The 21,519-nt window shown below is 43.4% G+C and overlaps 1 protein-coding gene across 3 annotated transcripts; it reads right to left on the bottom strand.

The window, feature by feature from the left end:
* Nucleotides 1-4,256: 4,256 nt before the first annotated feature.
* PLP1 (proteolipid protein 1) lies at nt 4,257-19,805 on the bottom strand. 3 transcript variants are annotated; one of them, XM_019806626.2, is made up of 7 exons: nt 19,652-19,805; nt 10,956-11,142; nt 9,978-10,239; nt 8,735-8,903; nt 8,201-8,274; nt 7,347-7,412; nt 4,257-6,228 (listed from the first exon to the last, which is right to left on the bottom strand). In XM_019806626.2, exons 1-7 carry the CDS (start codon nt 19,653-19,655, stop codon nt 6,157-6,159), a joined length of 834 nt encoding a protein of 277 aa, XP_019662185.1. In that variant the 5' UTR covers nt 19,656-19,805; the 3' UTR covers nt 4,257-6,156. The 3 variants fall into 3 exon arrangements, with proteins under 3 accessions (XP_019662185.1, XP_019662184.1, XP_019662186.1); XM_019806625.2 differs by lacking the exon at nt 19,652-19,805 and adding an exon at nt 16,858-16,930; XM_019806627.2 differs by lacking the exon at nt 19,652-19,805 and adding an exon at nt 16,858-16,930 and having other exon boundaries at nt 10,083-10,239.
* Between the last annotated feature and the right edge of the window lie 1,714 nt (nt 19,806-21,519).

Below are 21,519 nucleotides of genomic sequence, written 5' to 3'. Positions count from 1 at the left end.
AACCCCCAAATTAAAAAAATTTATTTAATCTAATTTAATTTTTAAAAATTAAAAAAAAAATTAACCTGGAAATATTTTTAAAGTGGCTGTAACAACCTCAGCTACTAAAAACAAACAAACAAACAAACAACAGCAACACACACACATACTCACTAAACACCTGGCTTTGAGAAATGTAATTTACTTGTGTGTCCGCCCAGATAGACTAGTTGCAGAATATTACCTGAGGTACTTGCTCTCTGGAATTATTTACACTATTCAGAAGTTGGAAACATGTACTGAAAATGGTAAATCTGATTTTAGGAAAATTGGTATGGAAGCTTTCTTTTCAGCAATCATTAGCTGAGCAATTTGTTTACTAAATCCACTCCTAGCTTGTGATAATAATGTCATCTGCATATAGGAAAATGCTGATGTTTCCATTCACATTTCTTTTTTGTTAATGAGGGCTGATTTAAGATTTTAAATCAAATGAGATTTTGACAAATTTATTTCTGGTACATTTGAGGTCATGGAAGGGAGCTTTGATTGCAAGAGCCATATTCCCCCCCCCTTTTTTTAAGCCACTCTACATGTGATCTCAAGTCATCAAATAGAATTAGAGCCATCTACAAATTTTCAAGTTTCAGCTGGTTTGTTTGGTTTTAATATTGTAACCCTCAGAATCCTGTGGTTTTCCCTTTTCATGTTTGAAATGTAGAGTTTGACATAACACATGGAGTGTCCCTGAAGCCAGTTCTTTAGATCCCCAGCTGGCTTACGTCCATGTTGGTGAGCAAAATAGTACAACACCATTTAACATTTTTCTTTTTTTAAAAAAAAAGATTTTATTTATTTATTCGACAGAGATAGAGACAGCCAGCGAGAGAGGGAACACAAGCAGGGGCAGTGGGAGAGGAAGAAGCAGGCTCATAGCGGAGGAGCCTGATGTGGGGCTCGATCCCATAATGCCAGGATCACGCCCTGAGCCGAAGGCAGACGCTTAACTGCTGTGCCACCCAGGCGCCCCCCATTTAACATTTTTTGACCTTAAATAGCGTAGCATGTCAGCCCTCTTTCTCTAGATACAGACTTGCATGCCTACACCTTCTTTTACTTGGCCCTTTGTTTCTAAGGGAACTGTACAAGTTTCTCCCTGATTCATATCTTTTCCACCTCTTCTGTCAAAGGATGTTACTCTCATTCTTTACCACAAATCCTATTTCCCTCTCTAACCCTCTTGTCTTTAAGTTGAGTTCTATGTGGGCAAAGACTACCCGTTTTATTCACTGCTGTATTGCCAGCCCCTAGCAGAATACTTGGCACAGAAAATTTGTTAAATAGATATTTGTCAAAGGTTTGGATAAAACGTTAATGTTGTTTTTGGGGTTTTGTTTGTTTGTTTGTTTTTTTGGTTACCAGCACCTAGCAGAATACTTGGCACAGAGAATTTGTTAAATAGATATTTGTTGAGGGTTTGGATAAACTGTTAATGTTGTATTTTTTTTGGTTATGTCATAATCTGGAAAACACTCAGTTCTTCATCTTATTTTTCTTTCCTTTGAAATAAAGCAGATCGATTCAAGGAGTACCGGAGCAGGAACACGCAGACACCAAACTTTGGAGGACAACAACAATTATGAAGAGCATGGTTACTTGTTTCAAAGGGAACAAGGAAAATTTTCCCAGCTTATAGATATTGACTTGAATTCCTCACCTGCTTATTGATGTAGGAAAAGGCCAAGTATTAATTTTTAATGTAATAATGAATATTTCTTCCATTTGTTACTGAACTTTCATCAAGCTGTTAATGTCAAAATAGACACATTATCTGTGCTCATGATAAGGAAATTCAGAAAGAAGTGCCTTGTACCTTATACCACTCTTCCATGGCTTCTCAGACTTGGCCTGGATGAAAAGGAAAAGCCATGCTGAATAGCCAGTGTTTATATAAATCCAGATCCATGTGCCCTCTGACTTCCCAGATGACTGAGTGGGTGGAAGCATGCACATGCATTGTGATAGTGCATGCATAAATACTGTCACATGTAAGGTCAGAAGCAGGGTGACACGGAGAGAGCCAGTCACAAAGTTGTTAGGACTCTAAATTGAAGTTTTGTTTTTTATCAGGGCCCTAGAAGACCAGAGCCACATGAAGTCATGGCCCTTAACCACCACCTCTCCCACATACTAAGGGGAGAATTCAGATGCCCATTGCAGTCAGCCGGTCAGACTGCCTCTTGCATGCTCCCTGCCTCCCCTCTGCTTCACCCTGGAAGACCTCTCTTCTGTGGTTGAGGCTGAATGAGATCCTTGAATGCAAGATCATATCTTTATCACCTTTCTACCCACACCACCCCCAAACATGAAATTCCCAGGGTTGGGATGCCTGGGTGGCTCAGTCGGTTAAGTGTCTGCCTTCGGCTCAGGTCATGATCCCAGGGTCCTGGGATGGAGCCCTGCATTAGGCTCCCTGCTCAGCGAGGAGTCTGCTTCTCCCTCTGCCTGACACTCCCCCTGCATGTGCTCTCTCTCTCTCTCTGACAAATAAATAAAATCTTTAAAAAAAATTCCCAGGGTTTTGCACAAAACTTAGTAGGTGTTCAATAAATGTTTGCAGACTGAATTAATGAATGAACAAATGTTGCTCTGGCCAAAGCTGCAGCATCCACACCCTGCATAACTGTGCCCAGCACTGACCCTGAAGATAGGAAAAGCAATACAACTGACGTTGTAAGAAAATGTTTCTTGTTTATACTGCTGCATCTTGATCTTTGGCTGATCTAAGCACAAAGAGAGCTCTTTGAGTTCAGAGAAAGGAGGTTTATGGTGTGTGGGAGAGCTAAGAACAATGGGCTCAATTGATAGACTGGAGATGCTCTCAGCTTCTGAGAGCCTGGAAACTCCATCTATAGATCAGTCCCAGAGGGCAGAGCCAAATAAGGGCCGATGGAGAACACGGCTTTCTTGGGAACTGGATTTCTGCTGCTCTGAGGCAAAAATACATTCACTCTATAGCACCCTGAATCAACGCTCCAAAATATGTTGCTGTGTCCTTGTTTGTCGGTGTCTAAAAATAAGTCCTTGTCACCTTTCTATGCTTTTTGTCTTAAAGTCATCCAACCAGACTTGCTTGCAGAATATTAATTGTGGTGAAAGCAGAAATCAGGAGATTAACTTGAAACAGCTTTTCAGCGGAGCTCCTTAACTGACGACCGACTTGCTCCCCCCAGCTAAAGTCTCCTTTCTCTGCAATCATGCTCCTTGCCAGCTGCAACTATGGGACAATAGATCTATTCCTGATTTTAAGGCAGCTTTCTTTGGGCTGGTCAGTAGAGTGCTGTCCAAGAGTGTCATATTCTAGCCTAGGGCTGTAAAAGGGATTAAATGCTGTGTCCCAAATGGGCTAGGGGGCTGGCCATCCAAGGTATCAGGTGTCACTAATTTACTCTAATAGAGCCCTGACACAGACTGTTTACATTTACATTGTCCTCACCATAGCTTCTCTGTCCCTACCTTAAGCCTTTCATCCAGAACCTTTCAGATAAAACTAAGCATCATTCACGTATGAAGCCCCAGGGCTCGTTATTGGAATATCCAAACGATTGAAAGAGAAGGTAGCAATCACTTAAATCTCAACACACCAGGGCTGGGGCATCATTACCACATTAAAGAAGTAACCGTATTTGAGTCTGAATGAGCAGAACACTCTGAAACCCAACTTCTAACAGAAAAGAAACCCTAAAACAGGCATGTCCAGGTATATAGGCTTTCGCTGTATATACTTGACTAGAAGTTCTCAGGTATTAAGACCTGAGTTCTACAAAAAAACAAAAACAAAAATAAACAAACAAACAAAAACCCCCACCTGAGTTCTAGTCCAAGCTCAGGTATGTGCTTATTGGGTTTCTTTGGGTAATTTACTTTGACTGTTTCTTAGTGTCCTAAGCTATAAAAATAGAAGTGATTTATCTATTTTTTTATGTCAGAGAATTGTTGTGAGAATGACTTGGATGACCTGAAAAATAAATAAGCTCCCTGAACAAAGCACAATAAAGGTCTAATTATTCCCTTCTATTGTGGGGTTACACAAAACAATTCACTCAAAGGACACGATGTTTGATTGAGAACATTCTTAATTTTATTTTTCTTTAATTTTATAAAATTCACTTTGTAAGATAAGTTCCTAAAAGTTTATCCTTTATGTGTGTTAAAATTGAAATTCTGTATCAGAAATGAAGGAAACACTTTCAGTTAACTCTCTTTGTGTGTGTATATGTGTGTACATATGCCTGGGAGGTTTTCAGGGAAGGGTTGGTTATTTGTTATGTTATTAAATCAAAACAAAACACAAGATATGGATTACTTCACTTTCCTTGATCTTGATTGGTTTCTTACAGAACCTTTTCCATCTCCTCCCTCTATGCAGCCTGGAAGCTTATCTTTTATACTGGTCTGAAAACAAATATTAAATATCTTTTTGCAAACATTTTACATCTCCTTAAACATTGCTGAAACCACTTTGGGGGGGAAACAAAATAAAACAAAGCAACTCTTTACAACAAATTGCCACCTACAGTCATATCCATAGCATCTTTCTTTCCATAAAGACCAATCAGCCTTTTCTTTTTTAACTCACAGTTAACAAACACAGAAAGAGAAGCCTGAAACCTGGGAGTTATTCAGGTTTCCAACTCTTTCCACCTTTCTGTTTCCATGGAAGCCTACCAACTGAGTAGCTGATGGCCGGGGCATTCTATTATGTGATCTGTAGTAGGAGAGAATAACCTGTATGTTAAAACTGACTCTTTAACACAGCGAGTTAACACTGCTAAATCAAATCATCCCCCACTGGCTTAAAAAGAACAATCAAATAGGTTATTCAAATTGAGGTTCAAATTCACCAAATCCATTTCTGCAAAGAGTAGAATAATTTGGAAAAAATCTAGTGGAAGTCTGGAACCAGCCAACTTTAAATATTATTTGCAATGTTTAACGTTCAATGCCCATTTGCTAAAAAATCATAATCAAAGAATCGTTCTCTAGACCTTTCCGGCACAACCCCAAACAAGGGATAAACAAACCGGCAAATGTGAAATATGCGTCATTCTGAAACAAATCAAGATCTTCAAATCATCATCTGTGACTGAATGGATAATACCCCATGAAAAGAGCACCATTGTGAAGATATGACAGAGGCCAGAGTATACAACTAATTAACAGAAAAAAGATGCGCTATCCAAAGAGTTATCTATCCTGTGTCTACCAGAGGGCTGGCTCAGTTTACACCATTAGCCACTAACAACTGCTGCTCCTTAGGCCAGTCTTTTTTTTTTTTTTCATATGAGCTAGTTTCTCTCTGTTCTCAGCTCCTTGGAAACCACAGGGTTGTCATGGTAGCTGTTATCAAGGAGAAGGGAGTGAGAAGATGCTGACAATGCCCTGCTTCTCTTCCCTAATAAGGTGTAAGGCCAGGTGCCCACTTGGTCTACACAGACACTACGCTCCCTTATGCTATAAGTAAGATTGGCTGAGTTAGGGCTTAAATAGTCCATCGCTATCAGGGTCAGTGCTCTCTTTCTATGGGTGAAAGATCCTTGCTTTGACCCCCTTCTCCCAGCTGCAGTAGGCAGATTTGGGTAAATGCTCTTATTGGTTTTTTTGGTATTCTTTTTTTTTCTTCTATCTTCAGTGGTAAGAGGGAGATAGTAGTGGGTTCTCTGTTTTGTACACCAAGGAGAATATATTTGGCCCCAGTAGATGTCAAGGGGACCAGGTACATCCCTTCTCTCTACCTGAGCATCTTCCTTTCCACTTTGTTTCCATCAGTGGAAGTGCCCTTTGAGGAGAAAACACTTCCTGGTCCTCAGGAGATGCTTGAAAATTGAATTAGAGCCTCCATTCCATTGTGACTTGCAGTTGGGGAGTCACCATCTGAAGCATTTCCCATTTCTAGCAGGAACCAGCTGTGAAGCAAAATGACTAAAAGAGGTACATAAGAGGGGAGAGTCCACAGAGAGACATTAATCACCACAAGACTCTCCTTTCTTGTTACACTCGCCAAGTAAGAAGAGGGCCAGTCAGTGGCAAAGGCAAAGAGTTAACACGGGAGACGCAGCATTGTAGGCTGTGTGGTTAGAGCCTCGCTATTAGAGAAAGGGAAATTTCTACAGGACATCAGAACTTGGTGCCTCGGCCCATAAGTTTAAGGACGGCAAAGTTGTAAGTGGCAGCAATCATGAAGGTGAGCTGTAGGAACAGAAGAGAAAATACCAGTGAGAATTGAAAAGAAAGCTCTCCCTCCTCCAAAGCTTTTGAGAATGAGGAAGGGTAGAAATAAAAGCAGGTAAATAAAGGAAAAGCCCCTGATCTGCAAAAAGCAGCATGTCCCAGGCTTTCACCCTATGTACTTGACTAGAAGTCCTTGCTGACACATTTCCTTCTAATGGCTCAGGCCAATTTGACAAGGATTTATTCCACATCTATGCTAAGCGCCCTGGCACTGGGTTTTCCTCAGGAAAGTGAACAGTGCATGCACTGGGCTCTGCCGTCATCCCATCCACGTGTCTGAGTGACCTGGAGTCACAGGCTGCTTGCTGCAGACACACAACCGCAACGGGCAGAACAGCCCTGCCTGCTTCATGCATCAATTTATTTTCCAGAATGAAGAACAACTCCAGTTTGTATAAAAGCCTCAGCAGTAGCGGCCAGGCGTTCTGCGAGCATATTCTTATCACTACTTATTTAATGACTACAGGTAAATTCCTTCACCCTTCAGTGCCCTAGTTTTTTAATCTGAACAATGAATGCACCCCACTGACACTGCACTGTAACGCCATCAGCAGGACCTGGGGCGTAGAATCACATCATAGTAATAACAGTTCCAATAATGTTAGATGGTCCTCTCCGCGTTTTCAGGAGAGTAAGTAAATCTCTTGGAGAGTGCCCAAGGTGGATTCGTATTGACAGCATATAGAATTCCAGGCTTTGGAAAATCATGTTTAGTAATGTTTCCTTGTTCTTGTCATTCATCTGACCAGCACGTATTGAGAATTAACTGCAATTTCTGACTGCAAACCCCTTGGCTATATTACGTGCTCTGTAAACGCTAAATGTTATCATGTCTGATTATTAATCTCTTACCTTCTCTTTCCTCATACCACTTTTACTCTTCCTGTCTAATTTCGGAAGCCTTTCTGCCTTGCCAACCCAAAGTAGAAGTTCGCAGTCTACACTTTGTTGTCTCTTCCCAGGCACTTCTCTCCAGCATCTCAAGGTTAGAAATCTATCTTTCTGCCTTTCAGCATAGCTGTACCCAGGCTATCCCAGGACCACTTATTTGCCAAGATCACATTCAGACAACTCACCAGGGAAACCAGTGTGGCTGCAGCCCCCACAAAGGCAGCAATAAACAGGTGGAAGGTCATTTGGAACTGCAAGAAAAGGCAAAAGGGAGAAGAGTTTCTTGCACCTGCAAAACTATGCTCTGTTGTAGATCGTGCATGCAGCTTTCCAAATGCATTGATATCTTCCTGTGTGTTAATTCTGCATCTATAACTAAACTGCCACTTCCCTGAGTGTAGGCCTCCTGCTTTTTAATGTACATCACAGCACCTAACCCCATAGCACTCAGAACACAGAATACTCATAAAACACTCATAAAATATTTTAATCAACGGTATCCCTACAGTTGTATCCAGGATCCCAAATTTTAAAGTCACTGTTTAAAGTTTTAAACATTTAAAGTTACTGCCGTCTTCCTCAGGACTTGGTTTTATTCCCCTGTCTCATTTGTGGATGATACCCATTGCCAATACAGTGTTTTCCTCTTTCAAATGTACTTTTTGTTTTTACTTCTCATTAGAGATGGAGGGGTTCCAAACTGAAAGTGTTTTTGTAAAACCGATGAGTGTGTCTCTCTGTATAAATCATTTTCTTCATAAGGTTTTTAACTAAAAGGATAAATTTTCTCATTTGGGGGATTTTGTCATTAATCTCTATCTTTACCTAAAACTACAAATTTGTCCTTTAAGAAAGGAAGTCGTGGAATGGAAGTCTTTCTATGCAGCTGTAGGTAAAATAGATGTTTTAGCATCTATGCTCAAAATCCAGCAAAAAAACAAAAATAAAAAACCTGTGGCTTTTAAAATTGAAGGCCATGGGTAGAAATTTGTATGGTCCTAGACACTCCATTGTAAAAGAACTCAAATGGCCCACTCACCTCAGCTGTTTTGCAGATGGACAGAAGGTTGGAGCCACACACCTTGCCAGGGAAAGCATTCCATGGGAGAACACCTGTGTAAGACATACAAGTCAACCAGGGTGTGAGCTTCATGGAGTTGTGGGGCTCCATGGAGATTTTCTTTCAGAGCCCTTCTTATATCTTTACTCATCCTGGCTGAAAAGTTGAATTCCACTAACAATCAGGATCCTCTTTTGAAAAGATTTGCCAAAAAAAAAATAGAAGGTGGTACTGAACAGTTGTGTAATCTTGTGTTTGTTATTGAAATGTACTGCTTCTCAACTAGGCTAGAGCAGTGTGAACAGCCAAGAAAACTCCTACCACTTTCAAGAGAAGTTCCCTTCCAAGGGAAGAAATCTCTCCAATTTCAGTGGGGAGGAAATGACAAACTAAGATCCAGGCATGCATAATATTTTTCTGTATAATCACCACCCTTGTCATCCCAAGTAAAGAACCAAATATATAGTGCTTTCATAGGGGTTGGGGAGCCAAGGCACCAACACCCTAACTCACCATACATTCTGGCATCAGCACAGAGACTGCCTATACTGGCAGAAGTCTTGCTGGGGAAGGCAATAGACTGGCAGGTGGTCCAGGTGTTGAAGTAAATGTACACAGGCACAGCAGAGCAGGCAAACACCAGGAGCCACACAATGGTCAGGGCATAGGTGATGCCCACAAACTAAAACAATTGACATGGGGTGGTTAGAAATCAGCATCGGCCTGCAGACATTGAAACACAAACTGGGAGATCCTGGAGTGGCATGTGCCAGGTAGGAAACCAGAGTCCAAGGATCTCTGCCAAATGAAATTAGTAAACAGGGCACCTGTGCCAAATGTGACTGGCAGTATCTACTAGAGAACTGGCCCCAAGTGTGATGGAGGGTGGGGGGAATGGGTAGGGGTTGGAGTGAGGAGGATCCCTGGGTTAGAGAGGCTTCAGGAGGTTTTTTGGGCAGATAAGGTGTAAAGAAATCAAAACAGATCTTGGAAGAAAGTCGTGCCATTTCTCGCCTTAGGCTGAGCTTAGAAAATGTTCCTTGTCATAGGACTTTTCATCCCTAGTCATTGAGCAAAGCCAATGGGAGGTTTAAACTTCAGATCCAAAAACCTTTCTAAGCCAACTGCTGGCCACAAAAGATATCACCATAACCCACAGATATTCAGGCCCCCAAAGATCTTGACTCTAGAAACTGAAAACCAATGTGTGCCTCACAAGAAGCATGGATAACCCTCAAAGATGAAACATTAAATATGTAGATCCATGCTAGTTTCCTCTGGGGCCTCGAACAGTGTAGAATCTCAGAACATTGTGAATTCCACCTTGGAGTGAAATTATTTAATTTCCACGATCCACCCTTCTCTCAGATCAGGTGCCTGCCTCTCAATCCCATGAGTAGCATTTAGGCTCTTAGGTGGTCAAATCTAATTTTGTTGTGGTCCCTGCTAAGAGGAGAGTAAAGGAATGTCAACAGATGGCTTAGAAATGGTCTGATTTTATGAAGTATCCACAAAACTCATGCTTTTATTTATTTTTTTTTGAGATGAAATTTTCTAGGGAACTTTTAAAAAGTGAGGCTAAGCCAGCTGGGCACCACGTTCTTCCTGACCTTCTCGTTCGGCTGAAGCCATCACTTCCTCACTCAAAAGCCAGGCCCCTAGAGAGGACCCAGCCTTGGGTGGGGATGAGGCCACAGACTCACGCCCAATTGTCCCCCACCCCTTGTTATTGCCACAAAATCCTGAGGATGATCACCTTGTCGGGATGTCCTAGCCATTTTCCCAAACAATGACACACCCGCTCCAAAGAATGAGCTTGATGTTGGCCTCTGGAACCCCTCCCCTTCTGGCCCCCTGTTACCGTTGCGCTCAGGCCCTTGCCGCAGATGGTGGTCTTGTAGTCGCCAAAGATCTGCCTGACTGCGCCGGTGGTGTAGAAGCCCTCGGCCAGCAGGAGGGCCCCATAAAGGAAGAAGAAAGAGGCAGTTCCATAGATGACATACTGGAAGGCATGGATCCTTTAACAGATAAACAGAAGATATCAGGAAATCTTGTTAACTGAGGACCCAGTTCCCTTCCTGTATAAGTAAGGTGGACACTTGAGTGAGCACCTAAACAAGGCTAGGGATTCTTTAGAGGAATCACTGGGTTCCTCCACCCCTTGCTTACCCTGTGACCTGAAGAACTGGAGTTCTATTCTCCTTGGCCAGACCCTTCAGAGATGTTCCCTCAGAGGAGAAAGCAGAGAGGAGCTAGACCGGGAGGAAGAGGGATGAAGGAATAGGGGCCTAATACGCTAGGAACAGGAAAGTCTTAGTACAGAGCCTGAGCAGACTCAAATGGTATGTCAGAGCAAGAGCAGCGGCCCCCATCTCCCCAGTCATTGTGCCTTCCCTGAGTTCTCCATACCTATCACTGCAGAGGCTCCAACTCAGTCAATGTTAACCTATGGTCAGAAGTTAGAACATGTGGGACAAAGCAAGTGCAGTGGGGTGTGGGCAGTGAGAAGTGGGCTGGCAGGCAGACAGAACTCCCCTTTCTGAATTTGGCACTTCCCCCTCATTTAGGACCCCAGATGGGGCATAGGTGAAATCTACAAATAGAAGGAAGACTCAGGAATCCTGTCTGGCTCCACGCTAACCCCCTACTAATCACTAACGTACTAATGAGTTCTGTATGTCTCCCAGGAGAGAGGGGGAAAGAGAGGGGTTTGTGTAGGATAACAGGTACTTACACATTGATGAGATACTCGTAGTCCTGGTAGTTTTTGGAGAAATAGGTCTCAATTAGCTTTTCTGTGCCCGTGAGTGCTTCATGTCCACAGCCACAGAACAGTGCCACCCCGAAGAAACATAATCCAGTGGCCACCAGGGAAGCAAAGGGGGCCCCTACGAGACATCTTGCACAGCACTCTAACAAGCCTGGGGAGGAAGGAGGGGAAAAGTCAGGGATGTTTCATAAGTAGCTCGTGCCACCCATACCCCTCTGGCCGACCAGTCAAGCCCTGTGCTCACATGCACAGATGGAGTAGTCACCCCAGAGTCCAAAAGCAGGAGATTCTCCAACTTCAGGCTTCTGGAATGTGAGATTGACCCAAAAAACATTACTTTGTTCCGTTCTTAAAAATAAGTCCTTACTTTTAATTCCCAGAATGTATGGGTTTTTTAAAAATAATCCATCATCAAAGTAGCAAGCTAGGGAGATTATGCGATCATACTCTCCTTTCTTATCATTCTTATTTGTTTGTTTCAGTCATATACCAACTCTTAGGGAGTACTTACTATATGCCCAGCATTGTGCCAGGTGTTATGTGGGATGTGAAAACATAAAAGACATAGACTTTGCCATATGGGAGTCTTTTGTTTACTGAGGAAGAATGAGCTAGGCAGACCTAATATTTTCCACTAACAATTTCAGGCAGCCAAGTAAGTGGTTACAGAAGGGAAATGAAACAAGAGTTCCACAAAGGGATGGGTGCAGGCCAGAGATGTTGGTACTGTCAGACAGGATTTGAAAATTAGAGAGTGTTCCAAGTGGGGGAACTTTGGAAATCACCTGCTCCTGTATATTCCTTAACATTGTGTGTATTTGTCGCATGGAATGCTTGCTTCTTCCTCATCTAGAATATCATGTGGAGAGCAGTCCAAAGGGAAGGAGGAAACTGGCAGAGAGCAGGAGATGGTAATGGGAGGGTGACTATTATTCACGGTAATAAAAATGCAAGCTTAATGATTTTTGAACATTTTGCATGGCTGATTTTGTCCCCCTGTATTGCAGCTGGGCCAATGTCTGCACCCTCAGGCTTACACTGGAGTTATGTCAAAACAGCTACAAAAAAGACTCTATACAAAGTCAGCAAAGCATGAAACATCTTTCTGGCATGACAAAAACACCAAAGCCTGGGAACACAGGTGTCTCAGAGTGCTAAGAGCCCCTGAGATACTGAGACCTGTCACCCCAGGCCCCATACCAGTGTTGCTGAGAAACAGGAAAGGCACACAAGAAGTCATAGGCTCTAAGAACAGCTGTGCCTCAAGTACTAGCCCTATGCTGTAAGTGCCACATGGAGCAAAACTCAACAAATGTCAAATAGATGGCTGACTAGATGAGGAAATGGTGACTCCCTTGGGCCACTTGGCCAGATCCCAAATATATATGCATATGCGCGTGTGTGTGTATGTGCGTGCATGCATGCGCATGCTAACTGATTTTATACATCTGTTCATATATCATATAATATATAGAGATACGATATAAGAAGTATTTTTCTGTATTTTATGTATATATGAATTATATACACATATACAGCTGATGTGCTGAGAAGCTGCTTTTGGAAAAGCATGTCGGCACTACTTACAAAAAGAAAGCAAATTGTACTAATTTCTAGGTTTGCATTTTTATCCAAAGCTCACTTGTCTATGCCATGGTAGCAAGGACTAGGGGAGTCCTTTGCCCGACCCTCTTAATACTAGTACAGCTTCTTTTTAGCCCTGTGTGCTTAAACATCTGTTGATTTGCATGGCTGATGCAATGTGAACAGATTTTGAAGGACCAGATTATCTCTATGAGGAGAAAGTTAAGGTAGAAGCATTTGTCTCTGCTCTCAAAGCCACAGAATGAGTGAGTTCTATTACCCATCATCCCCTAAAATGACATGCCCTTCCTTGGTCCTCAAAGAGCCTCTTCCTCAAAGATTCTGGTATATGACACTAGAGATGAGGCTCAGAAGCCCAGGGCAAGCAGAATAAGTAGCTAATATTTGCAGGAGAACTGAATTTTCATCCTTCTCCAAGAACTGAAGAACTGTCAGAAAATTTTGGGGTGCCTGGGTGGTGCAGTCGTTAAGCGTCTGCCTTCGGCTCAGGGCGTGATCCTGGCGTTATGGGATCGAGCCCCACATCAGGCTCCTCCGCTATGAGCCTGCTTCTTCCTCTCCCACTCCCCCTGCTTGTGTTCCTTCTCTCGCTGGCTGTCCCTCTCTCTGTCAAATAAATAAATAAATAAATAAATAAATCTTAAAAAAAAAAGAAAATTTGGCCTCTATGAGAAGCAATCAATTTGTAGCTGTGCTGCTGTGGTGGAGGCAGAGTTTACTTAGTATGAACTTTGCAATAGTGCTTGGTAACAGTGCTTCATCAGAGCTGGGCCATGGTGTGTGTGTGTGTGGTGCACGCGTATGTGTGCACATGCATATGCATGTGCATACATGCATGCATGCAAATGTGCACATGCACACATATATATACCAGAAAGAAAAACACAGCAGTTGAAATTGATCATTGTTCTCAGGGAACATTCCAGAAATTGATCTTCTTTCTCAACAGGTTAAGATACTAGATGCATCCTGTAAGTTAAGAAAAAGAGCTTGGAAATAAACAGTGCTGCTATTTTCCTACTCTGTCTATCCAACTCTTCCCCACCCCCAAACTCTTAGACTCTTCTAGTAAAGAAGGTCTCTGAAGCCTGAGGGTGGGGGGAGGAGAAGGTCAGTGACCTCTCTGTTCCCTCTCTCCCCAGCACAGGGTCAGGGCTTGGACAGAGCCCTCCATAGCTCCCCTGGACAAAGAAGCCTTGTTTTTCCCTGAGATCCCAGGAGCCTCATTGGTATTCTGCAGGGGCCTGCAGGCCTGGGGGTGGGGAGGGGGTCAGACCCAGGGAACAATGGCAGAACTGTTTATTTGGCCCAGAGTAAGGACAGCCATCCACCCAGCAAGTGACTGTCCTGTGCCACTCAGTCACCCCAGGTTTTTCACCCTGGGAAGAGCTAAATGGCTCAGGTGTGATCAGGGATGAAGGAACTTGAACTTTTGCCAGCCAAACAGGGAATTCCACTCTAAGTTTTAGCCGATGCCCCCTCCACGGTTATAAAGATAAGGGAAAATCCTCCTTAATGTACCTGATCCCTTGATCATCATCCATAGAGTGTCATTTGTAGTGTCCTTACTAGGTGATAAAGGGCTAAGCCTTGGGAGCCACTCTGGATCATCCACTGATATACTTTCTTTTTACATACATTTTTCCTCTGTTTTCTTAGACCTCAAATAACTTGGTACCCCTTTTCCACTGCACTGCCACTCAAAGCAAGGGACAAGGAAGACATAGTTTTTAATGAGTCTTTAACATGGAGTTGGAAATAAATGGCCCCAGATAAATCACTCTGAAGCTCTACATAGTTCAATGATATCAACATACACATTACATGTCCACCTCTTCATGGATGAGGTTGGTTCTGGGGACATCTAAGTTCAGCAGAAATGAAAAATCTCAGTCAGTCTGGCCAAGCAAAAAATCAACTTTTGGATTTCAACTGGGAAAAACTCAGAACGCGCAAAAAAAAAAAAAGTGTCTTCATCCAAGTAGTTGACAATCAGAACATTCTGAGAAAGGTCCATTGGGTTCACTTTGATTTTTCACAGCCCAAGAAATGTCCTTGGGAATGTGTGAACAATAGCCTAAAGCAGCAAGCTCTCCATTTCAGCACCCTTCACGGTTGAAACGGTATTGGTTTGATTCAGGGAGGCTGTGAGGGATTCTGGAGTTCTTTGGCTTTCCCAAGAGTCATGCTCACATTTCCAGGCTAAGTACAGATTGTCACATGGTAGAGGTGGCATAAAAGAACTACAATAATAATAATATTATCCAATGCAACTCCATTGGATTAAACTGCCTGACTTTGATGAGAGGTCATAGAGAAAAATAATGACCCTTCCCAGTGTTTTCCTTTCATTTCTTTTGTTGTGGATTCAGTACAATTATTAAGCATATTTGAAGTAAGCTGGGCACTATGAGAAACAAAAGTGAATTATAAAGCCCAGTCCCTTTCTTCACTGACCTTTCAGTCTTGCTCGGGAGAACAAACCTGTGTCTGTGAATCAAAGACCAAAGCTACCTATAACTTAGTGTTAAAATGTATATGACCAAGTCTTGTGGGCAAAATGTAAGCAAAGGGGAAATACTCAGGTGTTGGCTAGATTTATCTGCAAACTTCCAAAATGAGTCTAACCAATCTGTGATAGAACTTCAAGCCCTTCTGACCAATAGTCTTCACAGGAATCTGACAAAGATCAACAGGACCATTGTTAATCTTATCCAGATCCATGTCCATCCAAGGGACTGTGTTGATCCTGGTGCTGTCTCTTTAAGCAGGAGCCAAGAGCTCCCAAGCCCTCCCTCCTTTCCCATGCCCTGGGCACGCCTCAAGGACCAGCTCCATGATGGAAATTCAGTGTGAATCTGGGAACTCATCAAAGGGAGGAGAGGAAGGGCTTTCATCGAAAGAGATGGTAGAAAGAGACCAATTGTGCCTTGCACAATTCCTAGCCTGTCCCTTGAATCCAGCTGACAAAGGGAGAGATAGAAGAACCCTATACAATAGAGCTAAACAACAGGCAGGCTCATTGAGTGAAAAACTGGCCCCATCTCCCTAAGTCTCTAATCTGCACTACAGTCTTACCCTCCTCCCAGAACCCACCCCTTAACCTCACTCCACGAACAGAGGCTTCCTTGATTGGGGCCTACAGCAGTTGACAGGGCCAAGATGCTAGAGCAACCGTGACTGGTACTGGGGATGGATGGGGATCAGTGGGTGTGTTCTAGGAGTAAAACAACAATTGTCAGGAGGTGCCAGAGACAAAGACTTTTGCTTCTGATCGTATCCTGGTCAGACAAAGCCCTGCCTATAATCTTGTCTTCCCTACGTGAACTCAGCACTTCTACTGCATTCAAGTGGTGGAAAGGGGCCCTGCAACCACTGGGACATGGGGATCTAAGCCCGATGAATGGTCAAGTCATATGGATAAAGTTAAATAAAAAGGAATCTCAACCTCTTCTTTGGACAGATATTATTATTACTATAGCAACAGCATTTGGGCCAACTTGTTTCCTATACTCCCCACTCCTTCCCAAACACACACACACACCACACACACACCACACACACACACACACACACACCGATATATGACCAAACATTGGGAAGTTGGAATAGAAGCTTGGTTATTAAACTCTATTCCTGACACATTGTCTTCATCTTGCCCACTTACACGGAGGTAAAAAATAAGCACCTGACAATAAGCTAAGAGACAACATTTTCTATACCTTATTCCTTTGGTCAGTCTCTCACCATTTCTTCCTCTCTCCTTGGTTGCAGTGTGAAGCTGATCTGGCGAGCCTTGTTCCCTTCCTTGGGATGTCACTGATTCTTTTCCAGAGCCTAGCAGAGAGCTCAGAGGCAAGTACAGAGCTGCGAGATCACCCTTAGGACCGTTTTTAAATAGCTAAGAAGGAATTAATCAATCAGTGCTTGTAGGGTTTTTGAGGAAAGTTTGGCACTGGGTAGGCCCTAACAGTGGGAAAGAAAGGGAAACCTGCTCTGTTTGACTTCCAGGCTGATGTGACCTTACCTGATCTTCTTTGGATCTGAAGTTCTGTAGGCAAGGAGGGCATTTCTACAGTTGCTTTCCTTCAGAAACAAGAACTATACCCTGGGGATGGTTTTCAGGGCTTCAAGTTAATACACAAGAAGGCAAAGAAGGAAAAAGATGCCACTGGCTGGGTACCAGTGCTTGACGGGTTTAAGCACTATATGTCCCCTCCCACCCATCTCCCAGGGGTTCTTAGGCCTTATTACTACTCACATAGCTTTGAGAGAATAGTTCTAGTTGTCAGATTCTTGAGTAAACTTCCAGCTTTCATAGCACAGAGCCAGGGCAAAAGCTCCTCCAAGCAGAGCAGGACTTTTAGTCTGCCTGGCTCTCCAAGAGCTCCTCTGGCTCTGCAGGGCCAAGGTGAGGAATAGGGTGGGGAAGGCTGTCGTGATCATTTTAGTCACCGTCTCTAGGAAGAATAAGTGAGTATGCTGGTTTGGATCTGGTTTCTTTTTAGCTCTTGGCATTCTTGTGGCATTCTTGCCATCCCAGTGGGATTCAGTTAGTCTTCAGGAATTTTATAAAACTGGACCCTTGCTTTGCATCCACACTTCTTTCTTGCCTCGGCTACCCTCACTTAGTCTGCACCAGCCAAAACTATACTGCTCGGCAAACAGCCACCTTTGGAGGGAAGCATCACAGTCTGGTTACCAGGGTAACAGCCACTGTTCTCAACAACAGGCTTGCAGGAGCCAACGTTTTGCTGTTCAGTAATGGCACTGTGTTACTGAGCAGAGAATAATCAGCTACTGCTCTGTAGCTCTTTTCTGATTCCATTGTTATCCCAAAGACTCATTTGGAACATCCCCTTCCCTAGTCAGGACAAGGTTTAATGAACTATCATTTCCCCCATAAACCTTTTATATAGACAACACTGAATTCAGTGTTCCTCTCAGCTTCCCCTCCTATAAGATTGCATATGGTCGAGGTAGTGAGCTCTCCATTTCTGGGGGTGATTAAACAGAGGCCATAGGAACATTTAATTAGCTGTTGTAGAAGGGAATCCTGACTTGAGATTGGCTCAGGCAGCTTCTAAAGTTCCTTCCAATCCCAGATTCTATGATATAATTTGTCTACTACAATTGTTGAACAGCAACGCGCTCCATGTCAGAAGTAATAGCCGTAAGGTACCTTGTTAGAGATGGTCTATTATTTACAAACTTGAGATACTTTGTTATTGAATAATTGAAAACTCAAAGGCTACAATTCTCATGTGCATCTGGCCCAAGGATTGCCCACCCCCAAGATCTGATATCCAATACACAACCTCAACTATGCCCTTACCTGTGGCAATATTCCCTGGAGATTCCCCTGGAGGAAATCATCCAGCCTCCATAACAGAAAATTGTCCCTGTAGTCACCTCATTTATCCTGCCTTTTCCTCAAGGCTTTCATCCCCTGAGGAAGTAATATTCCTTATTGTTCTTTACTCCCGCTCCGTTTTTAAATTCACAACCTACCCAATCAGCTGCCCTGACGTTACATAGGGTTCCTGATGTTACCGAGGGTAGGAACTGAGTTCCCCTAACATTCACCTCTCACCTGGCCACACTCAGTTGGTCAAATGATTCTTATCCAAGTGCACAAAGTATGCACAAAGAGAGCCCAAACCACTTTGGAAAGAATAAGAGTTAGGTTATATATGTGTTATTGCATAATAATTGGTATGATCATTATTTATAATTGTTATAGAGCTTGCCCATTTTCAAAGGACATCCGCATCATTATTACTTGATTTTCACAACCCTGAAAGTAGACAAAGCAGTTATTGTTATCCCCATTTTCCAGATGATGAAGTGATAATTCACAATGATCTATCCAAGGTCATGAAGTTCCTAAGTGACTGATCTGGGATTCGAACCTGGTTGTGTTGGCTCTAGTCCAGTGCCCTGCCCTCTCAGTTATCCACGCTGAGTACATGTTTCAAAGATCTCTCTCAGGATGAAACAACCTAAAGGCTGACACCAGTTTAATATAATCTAAAACCTTTTTTCCATGGATTGTTGCTGGAGTCTTCTAGGTACTACATTTGATGGTGAATACAGAGGAAAATTGATTCTCATTTCATTTAGGATGCATTCAAGCTGCTACTCTTCTTTTGCCAAATGTGAGTGATGTCTACACAACTCTGTGGCATCCTCTGTGGACAAAGACCCTTGTGCTCTGTACACTTTGCTCTAAGTAGACACTACCAAAGACCAGACCTTATAGCTTCTCTTTTTGTTCATAGAACCTGGAGAAGCTTTCAGTACTCAACCATGTCAGTAAGAGCTCTAGGATCCCAGAAGCTTCCTTGTCATAGAAGGGATTTAGAGTCTGAATCACACCCTCAGAAAGGCTCAGTCTGTGATATTTGCTGGATATGGTCACCCATATTTGTGTGTGTGCATGCACGTGCACACACACAGATGCTACCCATATCCACTCCCCATAGTAAACCCATTGAGACCTTTATTTTCATTTCCTGAACCTGAGATTGGCCTTCTTAGCCATAGCCAAGCCTGAGTTCCATCTTGCCCAATTCCCCAATTTCCTTCTGATGCCAAGCAGGGTCCAAACTTTGTATCAAGCAAGCAGTTATTTTATACATCTGAGGGCTAGCCCACACTTATTTGTCTCCAGAAGAACCAGGGATGTCAGCTGACCCAGGCACTACCAGGGCCTGAGAACAGGGGAAAAGAGAAGGTAGAGGGAAGTGAGGGGGTAGGAGGACACATGACCATATCCAGCCCTCTGGGCACTCTCTCCAAGGACCTGTGGTACTCTCCACGTGCTACTAGAGTTCTTTGGCAATAAAGCATCATTCTCCTTACAACAGAGAAGGAGTTAACCTAATTGAGTGCTAAGGAACTAGACAAAACAAGTGCCAAAACACAACTCATTGAAACCATTGGAAACCGCCCCCCCCCCCCCCCCCCCCCCCCCCCCCGTCNTAGAGTTGGAAATTCTCTTGCAAATTTCTGTGCCTGCTTGAATCTTCCATGATAAAGTTTTTGAAACTCACCCATGTCTTTGGAACTCTGACTCCAATTGCAGCCGGCTGGCTAGTCTGCTTTGCGGCTGACTTTGTTCAGCTGGAAGGATCCTGGTCTCTCCAGTCTCCTTCTTCGGTCCTTTACTTTTTCTCTCTGAGTATCTTTGTCCTCTTCTCCCGCAATGAAAAGGGCTTTCTGATTGACAGCCAACCCCCTTAAAGAGACAGGCCCGCTTTCCTCCTCCTCTCCTCCTCCCCTTCTCCTCCCCTTGTCCCCACCTCCTTAGGGATACTCCCTTCTCTAAGGGCTCCATCTTCTCTTTCTGCTTTTCACTGCCAACTGTTTCATTTTCTGTTTTTCTGTTTTTCTCTAAGCCTTGTCTGTGTGGAATTTCACTTTGCTGCAGAGACATCTGGAAATGTGGTTTGGGGTAGAAATAAAAAGAAGAGGTTCTGGAAGCCTCCAACTGATACTTGGGTCTTTTTGGTGTGGGATGTGGCAGCCCAAGTGTCAGAAGCCATGGAAATTGTAGCCCTGGCCAGGTGGTCAAGGTCAGAAACCTAAATGTTATTCCCAGTGTCCTTCCAACTCTGCCTCAACCCCACCCCTCTCTCCTAGCTGCTCTTGGCCCTGTCCACATTTCCCCATCCCCCCCCCCCCCCCTTGGCAAATAAGCATCCCTCCCCCTACCCAGCTCTAGAATCACAATAGAGAAGAAAAATTTGTCTTTTAAAATAATTCCTTCCAAATCCTTCTTGGTTTCAACCGAATCAGGACAAAACACAAGCTGTTGATTCCACAAACAGATTTTGACCAAGCTAGGGGAGGCTACAATTATAAAAATTTTATAGATAGGATAACAGAGACCCAGAGAGGCGGCAAGACCAATGCATGTTCACGGAATAAGGTAAAGAGAAGGACAGAGTTAAGGATGTCGGTGATTTCCAAGGACCATAATTGACTTGGAGACAAATCACTAACACGATCTGGGAATCAGGTAGTCAATATCCCATCCTGAGACTGTAGTGCCATCAAAGAGCTAAGGTCAGGCTGGTGAGAGGCAGAGAGCAGGTTGGGGTGAAGCAGCGGCTGCCAGAGAAGGTGGAGAGAAGGGGAAAGGAAATACAGTCCTTGCCTCAGAGAAAAAAAACCCTAAGAAAAAATAGCCAAGTAACAAAAACAAGGGAACAACATAAGAAATTTGCCTTACCAATAATACTTGTTTCTAAAGACTGTGAAGGTATTTGAGTGCCTAATGTTAGGTGGAATTAGCCTGAGAAGGTTTTCTAAAAGAGGTTAATCTTAACCAGTATCTATCTAGGCTCCTTGTTAGTGTTGGTGTTCTCTTTCCCTTCAGGGGCCTCAGAGAGACACCGCTCTCTTGACCTTGAGGGCCATATTCTCCCATGGGTGGCCTGTAAGGAAACTGGTTGGCATGTAACTTGAGTACTTGTTGGAAGACTCCAGGGATTGAAGATATGACCTCCCCACCACCACAACCAAATTTTTCCTATGGCTTTGCCTTGGGGACAGAGAGGAGAAGAAGGAGGTACTGAACAGAGTCTAGAATCTTCCTGGGGGGGGGGAGAGTGGCAAGATTGTCTGACAGTTTTCTCTTTGGGCTGTGACCTTGGACATGTTTCTGCTTTGGGCTCTGCCATTAAGAAATGGTTGAGTCTTCTACAGATGTCCCTGTGGCTTCACCCAGGTCCTGAATCCTGAAGTATTTGAGGCTTGTCCAGGGTCCTAGAACTCTAAATCCTTTGCTCTTATACCAGCCCCAAGGAGAAATGATCCCTGGAAATCCTGCCCCTTTTGCAGAACTGTATAGTAATAGTTCTATAGAGCAGACTAGAATAAGCCCATATGACTGGTTGTAGAAGGTCCCAGGACCCCT

The sequence above is a fragment of the Ailuropoda melanoleuca genome, chromosome X, assembly GCF_002007445.2.
Source record: "Ailuropoda melanoleuca isolate Jingjing chromosome X, ASM200744v2, whole genome shotgun sequence".
Classification (NCBI taxonomy): Eukaryota; Metazoa; Chordata; class Mammalia; order Carnivora; family Ursidae; genus Ailuropoda; species Ailuropoda melanoleuca.
The sequence above is the reverse complement of the archived record's forward strand: the minus strand, read 5'-3'. Positions and strand labels throughout refer to the sequence as shown.